This window comes from Uranotaenia lowii, chromosome 2 (genome assembly GCF_029784155.1).
Source record: "Uranotaenia lowii strain MFRU-FL chromosome 2, ASM2978415v1, whole genome shotgun sequence".
Taxonomy (NCBI): Eukaryota; Metazoa; Arthropoda; class Insecta; order Diptera; family Culicidae; genus Uranotaenia; species Uranotaenia lowii.
This window is the reverse complement of record NC_073692.1, coordinates 217,407,999-217,420,209: the sequence shown is the minus strand read 5'-3', so window position 1 is coordinate 217,420,209 and position 12,211 is coordinate 217,407,999. Positions and strand designations below refer to the sequence as shown.

General features: G+C 34.3%; 1 protein-coding gene across 4 annotated transcripts in view; it reads right to left on the bottom strand.

Moving 5' to 3' along the window:
- The window catches only part of LOC129746733 (protein Wnt-1-like), a 91,748-nt gene that overhangs the window by 19,019 nt on the left and 60,518 nt on the right, over positions 1 to 12,211 (bottom strand). For all 4 annotated transcript variants that reach the window (XM_055740590.1, XM_055740589.1, XM_055740592.1 and 1 more), the window contains exon 3: positions 8,269 to 8,683. In XM_055740590.1, coding sequence (XP_055596565.1) covers positions 8,269 to 8,607 — 339 coding nt within the window. In that variant the 5' untranslated portion in view covers positions 8,608 to 8,683. The remainder of the gene's footprint in view (positions 1 to 8,268; positions 8,684 to 12,211) is intronic.

Genomic DNA, 12,211 nt, shown 5'->3' with positions numbered 1-12,211 from the left:
TAATGAAAGCATTCTCTTGCCGATCTGTGGTGATAATGAAACACTGCAAATTCTTTTTGATAATCTGGCTTCTTTGTGTCTTAATCAAATAAATCATGTAAAAAATGCCTGTAGTCGATATCTGGACTTATTATTTTCCAATTTGACTGATGATTTTTGTGTTGTAGAAGCTCCAGATCCAATTTGGAAAAACGAGGTCTTCCACACTGCTATCGAATTCTCAATCATATGTCCTGATCAAAAACGTTTACCAGATGATTACGAGTTTATAGAGACGTTTGACTTTTTTCATGCTAACTATAATATGATTAAAACAAAATTACAAGTTGTTGATTGGCAAACAATATTCCGAGCTGAAAACTCAACAGACAATCAAGTGGAGATTTTTTACAAAATTCTTGGTAATATTCTCAATGAATACGTTCCAACAAAATTAAAGCGACGAACAAATAATAACAAAAATCCGCCATGGTTCACGAAAGAGCTTGTGCATTTAAGAAATAAGAAGCAGAAGCACATAAAAACTGGAAAAAGAATCCATCATTAGTCACTAAGTTAGAACACCAAGAAGCCAGTAATCGACTAGCAATACGCTTAAATACTTCTTTGCAAGACTATAATATAAAAATTGAGCAAAACATAAAATCGAACCCAAGAAACTTTTTTAGATATGTCAATACAAAATTAAAAAAATAATAGTTTTCCATCTCGCATGCACTTTGGCAGCATAGAAGGTCAAAATTCCGACGAAATTTGTAATCTATTCGCCGACTTTTTCCAAAATGTTTACACTAGTTTTTCCGAGCAAGATCGTGATACTTCGTTTTTTAGTTATCTCTCTGATTCAACGGTACTTACTGTAGTAGAATCAATTTCCTTTGAAGAAATATGTAAAACCATTTCTTCCTTAGACAGCACTAAAGGGCCCGGGCCTGATGGAATTCCTCCACTTCTTTTAAAAAATCTAGTAAATGAACTGAGTATGCCATTGTTTCTTCTATTTAACTCTTCATTGAAATCAGGTGTTTTTCCTCAAGTATGGAAAGAATCATTTCTTGTACCCATATTCAAGTCAGGAAAAAAATCTGACATAAACAATTACAGGGGCATAGCCATTTTATCGTGCATACCAAAACTTTTCGAAGCTATAGTGAATGCAAAAATATATAACCAAATTAAAACACTCATTACTGAAAAGCAACATGGATTTGTTAAAGGAAGATCTACAGCCACTAATTTACTCGAGTTTGTTACCTATAATATTAGCTGTATGGATCGCGGTAATTCTGTACAGGCTTTATACACGGACTTCAGTAAAGCTTTTGACAGAATTGACATCCGCATGTTAATTTTTAAATTAAATAAACAGGGTTTCAGTTCACACCTACTGAAATGGATAAGGTCCTATTTAACGAACCGCTCACAAGTTGTTAGATTTAATGGTTCACTTTCAAAAAGTATCTCCGTTACTTCTGGTGTGCCTCAAGGCTCCCATCTCGGCCCCTTATTATTTATTTTATACGTAAATGATATAACTTGTCTTCTCAAGCAGTCAAATGTGCTAATTTATGCTGATGATATGAAACTTTATATGAAAGTGAATAGCGAAGAAGACTTTAGAATCTTTCAAAACGAAGTTAATGTATTTAACAAATGGTGCATTAAAAGTCTGCTCAAACTTAACGTGGCAAAATGTTCAAACATTGTATTTACCAGAAGAAAATGTCAGTCATATGAAATTGTCAAATTGGGAGATGATCCTGTCGAGAGAGTCAACAAGATTAGAGACCTTGGAGTTATATTGGACTCAAAACTTACCTTTGTAGATCACTATAACTCAATAATCCAGAAATCAAACGGTATGTTAGCATTTATAAAACGTTTCAGTTATAATTTTAAAGACCCATACACAATAAAAACATTGTACACAGCTTATGTTAGATCTATTCTTGAGTATTGTAGCGTTGTGTGGTCGCCTTTTCAAATTTTACATAAAAACCGTTTGGAATCAGTCCAGAAACAATTTGTTCTATTCGCTTTACGAAATTTAGGATGGTCTCAGAACCAATTACCTAGCTATGAATCACGTTGCCTGCTTATAAACATGGAAACATTAAGTGTAAGAAGAGAGTTTGCTGCAATCTGTTTTGTAAACGACATAATTAATCAGCGCGTTCAGTCTGCTTATCTACTAAATCAATTAAACTTTTATTGTCCTTGCCGTCATTTAAGAACAAGAAATCTTTTCATTATAACTTCTACTCGAACTGATTATGGAAAATATAGTCCTGTTAATTGTTTAATGTATAGTTATAATAAACATTATGAGAATATAGACTTAACTATGTCAAAACAGCAGCTGAAAAAAGGTTTTTACGGTAACAGGCACCGAAGAACCTGACTTTGTAAATGTAAAGAAAAATTATTATTATTAAGCTTATTTGAACATTGTAATCTCTAGGTTTAAGTTATTATATATATGTAGCCTACACTGTTTGGCGGAATAAATAAATAAGAATGACAGGAAGGGGTTGCACTGAATCTCAAGTATGAAAGGGATTCTGAGACATAGTGTTCTAAAGAAGCATAAAAAACTGGTTTTTCATCATACATTTTTGTCTTTACCAATCGATTGCTTGATTATGACGGATTTATTAAAATTTCAATTAAGACTAATATTTCACTTGAAGACTGCAACTCGATTGGACTTAAAACAAAAAAGTTATGACTGTTCCAAGATTGTATTTTTGTGGCAAATTGTACTTTTACACACAATGAGTACTTTTTACTCATTGCGTTTTACAGGACAATTTGTAACCAAAATACAATCTATGAACAGCCATAACTTTTTTGTTTTAAGTCCAATTGAGTTGCAGTCTTCAGGTGAAATGTTAGTCTTAATTGAAATTTTAATAAACCTTACATAATTAAGCAATCGATTGGTAAAGACCAGCGGTGTGTAAACTCGCTTCGGAAAGAATCATACGGCTGATTTTTTCCGAGTTTAACTTGTTGTGTGCAGATTGATTTTATCTTCGTTCCAATCATTACGTTATTACACACAAAACGAAGAGAACAGTTCTGCATTGATGTTTTCCATGCCTCTCAGGAATAAAATCACACTAACGAAACAACAGAACGAAGCTTACCGTACACGAATGCACACGAGCGATCGTTGCCCGACGGACCGAGTTAACTTTCCTCGCACCCTTCTTTCGCTCGTTTCCCGTTCCCTTGTATCTACCTCTTTTAGCCACGCCCCCATGCGTTGTCCGATTGATGTGTTCGGCTGCCGAACGAAAACGATTTTTTCTTTAATTCGCTGATGTTTCTCCCCCGATTGCTGTTTACTCCTGCCGAGTTTACCCGAAGCTTACTTCCTGATGCTTTCCGAGTTGAACTATAGATAGCATCATTGCAGTTTGAGTTTAACGAAATAAAATCGTTCTGGAAAGAAGGGCAAAGTGCGAGTATGTAGACTCGCGATTTTAACATCTCTGGTAAAGACAAAAATGTATGATGAAAAACCAGTTTTTTATGCTTCTTTAGAATACTATGTCTCAGAATCCCTTTCACACTTGAGATTCAGTGCAACCCCTTTCTGTTGTCCGATTCTGCTCAAATTCGGCATATGGGTTTCTGATGGCTCCTTTAAACCATCAAAGTCTTTTTTTTGCAAGTATTTTGATTTTAAAGTAGGTATTTATTAAGACAAATTTGATAAATTAAATAAAAAATATCCTAAATTGTGATTTTTGTTAAGCATTAAATCGTGAATAGCTGTTCACACGTTAATACAAACCACATGTTTTGTTCAGCAAAGTTTAAGTGCACAAAAATCCACATCTTTTTATGGCATTGGTATCAAAAATATTCTACGCTTGGTACACATTTTGGTCAGTTGAATTCAAAATTTTTGGACCAACAAATTTTTTTTTCTTGAAAATAGCTTGCTAGTTTTACATTTCGATACAAATTTGGTTCATTTTGTATTTTTTACGTGTAGTTTTTAACTATAACAAAATTAAAAAATATAAAATATTTAAATTTTATGAAAATTTTTGGACCCAGAATTTATTTAAAATCAAATCTTTTGAAAGTGGACTTTTTTTAAAGATCGCGCTTGCGGAACCTCTAAACATGATTTTACTCTTTTAGTGTTAACTTTCGATTAAAAACACAAACAAGTATACTTTGTACTGAACTTATACGAAATTTTCGTCAAGGTGGTGGTCTCTATGTTGGTAGTTCTACGTAAGAATGTCACATTACTGAAAATTCTATGAAAAATGCCTATTTTATCAAAAAAAAAAAAAAAACTCTTAAGATGAATTTAAACTGTTGAATATGATGTTATTCACCGAAAAGTACACTAAAATAGAGGGTTGAGGAGGAGAGAGGAGCTTTGAGTGGTTCATTCAGAGAAATTTTCACCAACACTTTTCGGTAGGCACTACTTACAGGATCGATACTCAACTATACATTTTTATAAACAAGGAGGAACGCATTTTGCAAATTACGGTTCAACTTTATTTTTTGGGAAAAATAGAAACTATACAAGCTTTTAAAATGATAGAAAAAGTTTAGCGGCGTGATAGTTTTCCGTAGAACTAGCATCGGTATGTGATCTAATTCTAGGCAAAAGTGTCACACGTAGCATTTTTGGCTCTTATTCTCCGTTTGTTGTAGGAAAAGTTTTTTTTTTTGGCAAAAAACATTGTAAAATGATAAACTTGAACTGTTAACTACAAAAAAACTGTCGGTGAATTTTTAGTTTGGGAGAAAAATTGAAAATATAGCTGAAATTTCAATCGCGTTTTTCTCGCTCGCTATTTTTTTTCACATGGGACAATCTTTCTCGGAATGACAGTAAATAGAACTAAGATTGGAATGTAGTTATTCTGGAAAAAGCTTCGCAGGGCACAAAAAGACAGCCGCTGGCCATGGTTTGGCCACCCACGATCTGCGAGAATGCCGGACAACTGTCCTGCAAAACAAGTGTTCGCTGCCAAACCGGAACTGCCGTAATGTTTAACCTAAACCATATTACCTAATTAAAAGTTTTGAAAATTGAACAAACTGTGCCCTACACACAAAACTTTCGGGGCTCCACTTAGCAAAATTTCGCTGTTACTTTCCGTTAGCAAAAATATTTTTTTACTGTTGAGTTAGCAAAAAGCTAAATTTACTTGATTTTAGTAATGAAAAAGGTCATTTTACTTGATTTTAGTAAAACGAACGTTTTTCAGCCGCTATGTTCACAGACTCCAGCCGCCGCGCCAGTAGGGAGAAAATTAAAAAGCTGTCGCGATTAAGTGCGGTTCCGGATGTTCGTCGCTGGTGGTTTTTGTTGGTGGGCAACTTCACGGAGAAACGGTAGCTAAATCGACACCGGATGCTTACAGGTAAGGTCCAATCTTAAAGTGTTTTGATTCTCCAATATTTTAATTTGAAATTTGTGTGTTTGTTTTTTTTCAACCAGGTTGAAAGTGCAACACGAAACCCGCAACAGTCCGGCAATGAAGAAGGACCACAACTGGAATTTCAACGAGCTGCATCCGGAAAACACCCCGGTGTTTTCTTTGATGAAGATGGCATGGCATTTTGCTCGCCAGTAGGTGCGTTCCCAGGATCGAACCTTCCGTTTAACGAAAAGTGTGAAAAAAATTTAAAAAATGTGAAAAATAAATTATAAGTGAATGTAATTTGTGTATTCTATTCAATAATCAAATATTCCCCTGATTTTCCAGAGAAAAAATAACAAAACATGAAATTACGGGTCCCAGCAATCTTTTTCTCCGGTTTTTGCTAAAAGTTTGAGTAAAAATTGCGGCGGCTAACTTTTCCCCTCGTTTGCTGAAATTTTAGTAAAAAAAAATTGCTAAATTGATTGCTAAGTTTCTAGCTGGTCAAATTTGAGCAAAATTTTGCTAAATTCCGGCCTCAGAAATTTTGGGTGTAAGCAGAGATAAATAAATAAGGTACACCGGGATAAGTGTGGACAGTTTTTCGTATAGTTCAACTTTAAAAAATCATTAAAAAATCAGCAGTGGATCAATTTTGATAAAATTACGTTCAATGTGATGCAGAACATGTTGTTTACAAACGCTGAAGAGATAAAAGCAAAGCGAAAAAAGTTATCGCGTAAATTGTTGAGGACTGCTAGTGTCTTCACTTACCCCGCTTTATGGGGTAAGTGTGGACGGTAGATTTTCCCTTTGATTTCTCAGGAAATTTTCAACAAATTTGTGTTTTCTTGGTTGAATACGTTACTTTGTTGCTCGAGCCATCCAAAATTTTGAAAAAAGTTTTAAAGCTTTGGTCATCAGCTAATTTTAAGATTGTTAAAAGTGTAGTAATTTTGTTGAAGTTGTCAAAATCGTAGAAGCTATCCGTAAAAAGAAAGGTTCAAAAATAAAAAAAATATTTTTTTTCAAAGTTTTCAGTTTTTAATCTATATCTTTTCAGGCAGAGCTTATACATGCAAAGTATGTTTGAAAGTGTTTTGATTTACTTAAATTGGAACAGTTTTGTGGAATATATTTAATAAAAATATTTAGGCTGAAACGAGATATATTGAAAGAAAAAAACTAAGGAATAATAGCTGTTTTCAAACAACTGTATCTTCCTAGTTCGATTAATGTTTTGGTTGCATTATAATCAAGCAGAACTTACGTTTATAAAAATGTATAGTTATAACGTACGGTATAACGTTTAATATACCGTTTATTTTTTAGCTTTATAATACAATTAAATAAGTGACAAGTTTGTCATTTTTCTTATTTTTACATTCTCATTACAGTTTTATTATATTTTCTGTTCCCTGAAATATATCTTTAATTAAGTTTGTTCTCATAATTTGTTCAACTCAAATATTGAATTCAATCAATTTATTTACTGATCAATGTTCATTTAAATTAATAAATTTAAACTTGCCCTAAAACTATTGAAAATCAATAGCCTAATCGAATTGTGAAGCTAGAAAATAAACGGTTTAATTGAAATAAATTTTGAATTTTACTTTTTTTAACCTTTCTTACTTTTTATGGTTAGCTTCTACGATGTTGACGTCTTGAACAAAATTACTACACTTCCTAATTTCCTTATTTCCTAATTCATTTCGTTATTTAAAAGCAATTTCAGGTGATGAAATAAAAAAGAGAGCTGTGTATGATCGCATAGATTCCAAAACCTGGCTCGCGAGCGTTTTTGCAAAATTTCTTATATAGGATGGACAAAATATTTTTCATAAATCTTCATTTGGCATAAGAAAACTTTGCAGAGAGGTAAAACGTATTTTAAGTTCTGAATGTGTATAAAAACATAAAAAGTCATGAAAATATAGGTGATTCAAGATGTGTGGCCCACGATTCCCCACAAGCTATGATTTGTAAATTGGTTGCGTTTGTGTGACTTATTGATGTTTCATCAAAAATTCCTTTTCCACGTGAAAGATCATGACAAAACTAAGATCATAAGCGTATGAGCATATTTTTGTTATGCACTTTATTTTCTCCATCGATGAAATTAGCGGGTGATTTTTTAATTATGAAAGTAAATTTTTCAAACTTTTTTTAGCTTGATAAATAAAAGAAGCATATGATGGGTATTTCAGTCAACAACATATATATGCTCACGCAAAGCGACGACGATGACAGTTGGTTTGAGATTTTTATCTCAACACACATCTGAGATATTAAAAGTGGCCCACGTTTCCCCATGGCCCACGATACCCCACTCTCAGCTACTTGTAATGTAAGTAAAATGTACCGAAGACACTATAGGTCTAAAACGCTTCGTTTTGGCATAAACAATTTTAAGACTGTTCAATGGAGTTAGGTCGAAACGGGTCGAAACAAGTAGAAATGGATTGACACTGGCTAGTTTCGACCAAAACATTGGCTTGTTGAACAACTACCAGTTGAAACCGATTTTTACCAACCATTGAACGAAGCTTTTGATCACCTTTTTGTATCGTTTTCTCCTGTGTGCTCCGTTTCTTTCCTTACTGGTCGGTTCGAATGTAAGGATTGTTTCAATGTAAAGTTTTTCGTCAAGAGCCAGCTACTTTACAAGAAATTTGCAATTGAAAAAGATGCACATGAACTTGACATCGTAGTTGAAAATAGAAAATTTCCAAAAAGTGCACTGAATTTTTTAATAGCCATCGTCCACACTTACCCCGGTGTACGTTACTGTAGAAAATAAAATTGAACTGTTCTTTAGCCAAGAATTCTCATAATGAAAGATTTTATAAACTTTTCTTACCTTCAGCAGCTCTGGATTGTTGTAGCAAATTTCTCGCTGATACTGGGTGAAAAAAGTGTTATCACTGCAAATCTCAAAACTCCGATTGTCCCGATGAAAATGTTTCACATCCAACGACAAATCCGCCACTCGCCACCAATTTCCACTGCTCAGGCCATTGCAGTACACCAGCACTATCAGCAGCAATTGAATGGTTTTCCATTGAACGGTTCTACTCGCTGAACCCCGGTGATGGCCAATATTACTTCCTGTGGCACCAGAGCTAAGACTAGGCCAGCCTCGGAATGGTGCAACAATACTGGATAAACGGAAGCAAAAGTGACTCCTCTGCTTAACCATTTTCTTCAGCTGACGGTCCACACATCCGGAGTTTTCTAGTGCCTCGTCGTTATCATCGTTGGATCGATTGAAGGATCTGAAAAAAGAAGGTAGCAAAAAAAACGGTTGAAACGAGATTGAATTGCATCAAAGGGCAGCAGCAAGTATGATAAAATTTTAATAACCGGACAGTTCAATTTCCTCGTACAGTTTAGGATTATGCTGCCTCAAAATTATCGTTTATCGGAGGGGAGGAACCATGTGGCTGGATTACTGCAATGTTTTTATTGCCGAATGTGATATGCGTCGACGGATGATTCTTCCGTAATATGAGTCCCTTATACTGAGGTGCAATATCGTACAGATATGTTCCGGGTTCATCCTCCATTCACGTGAGGAGCGGGGAAAGATTTGCTCGATATAGGTTGCTACCGAGAGTTTATTGCATCAGGAACCACAGATGTGACATTCGTAAAATAAGCTGACCAAAATTTCGAGCAACGATCAAAAGAGCAGTAATAAATGATTCGAAATAGATATTGCAGCCTCCGGCACATGGGGAGCGATGAATGTTTGCACTCATAAACTCCGGGCTTATGAAATAAACAACGTATATAAATCTTCCGACGGAGTTTGATGAAGGAGAACACTGCCGTTATTTGCTTTGAAATGAAAGTTCTTAAATATCAGGAGTCTTGGCTGCTGTGGCTTTAATAAATGGTCCATACCAATAATGACTCGTTGTGTTTATACCTCTGAATATATAGATTAGCGTGGCGATGAATGTGTGAAAAAAAATCATGATCGAATTTTGAAAACCGATCATATAAATTTTGTAGATTGGCAGACCTGAGGGGTGCTTCGATATGCACAAAGTTTCGGATTTTTGACCCTCAAATATCATCAATGGAAATTCAGAAAATCGAAATTTTGATTTTGATGCCAAATGCCTTAGAAATTCATGAAATGTCAAGATTTGGTGTTATCTCAAAAAAAATTTTTTTGGTCTAATTTCGAATTGTGTGACTTGGTCGGTTTTCTGAAAAAAAAACCAAAAGTATTCTAAAAAACGGCTGAGTCCAAAGAAATCGATTTTTGACCTAAATCTTTAACAGAAGATCACGACGTTTCATGCATTTCTAGTCATTTGGCAATAAAAATTTCGATTTTCCCGATTTGCTTTGGTCCCCCCTTTGCAGATTTTTGAGGGTAAAAAAGCTGAAATTTTACACAAGTCAGTTTATTGGGCCAATCTACTAAATGTATACCTATAGATGATTTTCTTTATGATGGTTGGAAAATAAGTATCCTTTTCAAATGGTAAAAAGGTAAGATGTTTAAAATGTTTTATATTATTGTATTTAGAATAGCTTAACTCTATTCAAGGGGGTTCGTGGGGGGTTGGATAGGTCACCAAGCGAACGAAAGACTGATATAAAATGGATTGTGGGTTCAAGCCAGCCGGAGTATCTCGGCAAATATGGAATCATGAGAAGGATACTGGTTCCTTTTCATAATTCTAAATTTGTTTCGAACAGTCGGAAGAGAGTTTGGTGAGTCAAACCTATCCCAAATCAGTGGTAACGGACCCCTTGGTTGCACTGCAAATATTGTTTGTGAGTTAAGCATGGACAATATTTGAACGTGCGATCGAGACTTCCCGTACCGACTCGGGTCGAAAGACCTATTAGCCACTGGTGGGTTTAACTACATACATACATACATACCTATGGATGATTTTCTTTATTCTACATGACCCATTTGGCTGCCATCCTTATATAGATCGACACAATAATAAATTTCAATTTCTATGTAACTTCAAAACAAATGATAAATCACACTCAAAAAAATGATAACTGAAATTAAAGAGACACGAATGCCACAAACGTGCTTAAATGGCTAAAACAAAGTTTGTGATAAAAATGCTTCTGCTACCCCTTTCATGGAAAAAATTAAATTCGTTATAAATATTTAAGTTAAAAAATCTTTCTTTTTAATGAAATTTCATCACTTTTTAGAAGCGAAATATTTTTCATAGTGTCTAAACATCTAGATTGTGTTGAGTCGCAACGTAATTGGAAGGTTGAAGGAACAGTTCTAATTTACTTTTTGAAGCGGGGGAAGTATTAAAATACAGAAAAAATTTGTACATAATCAAAAGTGTGCCAAACTTTATGAAAACACTAATACATTGGTTTTGATAATAATATGAATGATCCATTTATTGAATATGGAATTCTTCATTCATTAAAATTGGAAGTGTCTATCAAAACAATATATCATCTGATTTTAAAAAACTTATTTGTCAATTCAATAAATCATCCCCATAAGTGTCAAAACGCTTACGTTTATCAATTTTTAACAATCCTTGGAGGATTGTTGAAATTTTGTCATTTTTGTCTGGGAGCCCCCCCTTTTTGGATTCGGAGGGGTTTGAAAGTATCATCGAAAGCCTTCCCGGTCCTGAAAACGGCTACACACCATATTTCTCGTTGATCGATTCAGTAGTTTCTAAAAATTGTTCAAATTGTGTCATATTTTTATAAGTTTTGTATGAGAGCTCCCATTTTTTGGATTCAGAGGGATTTCAAAGTGTTATAGAAACCACTCCCGGTCTTGAAAATGACTACATGCAAAATTTCACTTTGATGGGTTCAGTAGTTTCTAAATATTGTTCGAATTGTGCCAAATTTTCGTTAATTTTATATATGAGCCTCCTCTTTTTGGATTTGGAGAGGTTCGAAAGTACTATAGAAACTATTTTAGGTTTCTCAAACGGCTACACACCAAATTTCACGTCGATCGGTTCATAGTTTTCGAAAATTGTTTGGATTGTGTCATTTTTTTATTAATCTTGTATGGAGGCCCCTTTCCTTTAAGTCGGAGCGGTTGAAAGTATTTTTGAAACCATCTCCAACCCCAAAAACTCTCATATACAAAATTTCACATTGATCGGTTCAGTAGTTTTTGAGTCTATAGGGAACAGACAGACAGACAAACATTCATTTTTATATTTATTGAATATAAGGGTCTTTTTTCATTAAAATGGGAAGCGTCTATCAATACAAAATATCATCCAATTTGCATTACACTTAATTTTCAATTCAAAAGATCGTCTCATTAAGTCAAAACGGTTACGTTTATCAATTTTTAACAATAATCCTTCGAGGATTGTTAAAATTTGGTCAATTTTTTTTTTATTGATTTTGTTTGAGAGCCCCCCCCCTTTTAAGATTTGGAGCAGTTCGAATTTATTATGAAAACCATTTTCAGTCTCGAAAACGGCTACACACAAAATTTCACGTTGATCGATTCAGAAGTTTCCGCTAATTGTTCGAATTACGTAAAATTTCTGGTAATTTTGTATGGGAGTCCCTCTTTTGAGGATTCGGAAGGGTTTGAACATATTATACAAGCCATTCCCGGTCTCGAAAAGGGCTACACTCAAAATTTCACGTTGATCGGTACAGTAGTTTCCTAAAATGGTTCGAACTGTGTCAAATTATTGTTAATTTTTTAAGGGAGCCCCCCTTCTTTGGATTTGTAAGAGTTTTAAAGTATTATAGAAATCATTCCCGGCCTCGAAAATGGCTATACATCAAAATTCACATTTAGCGGTTTAGTA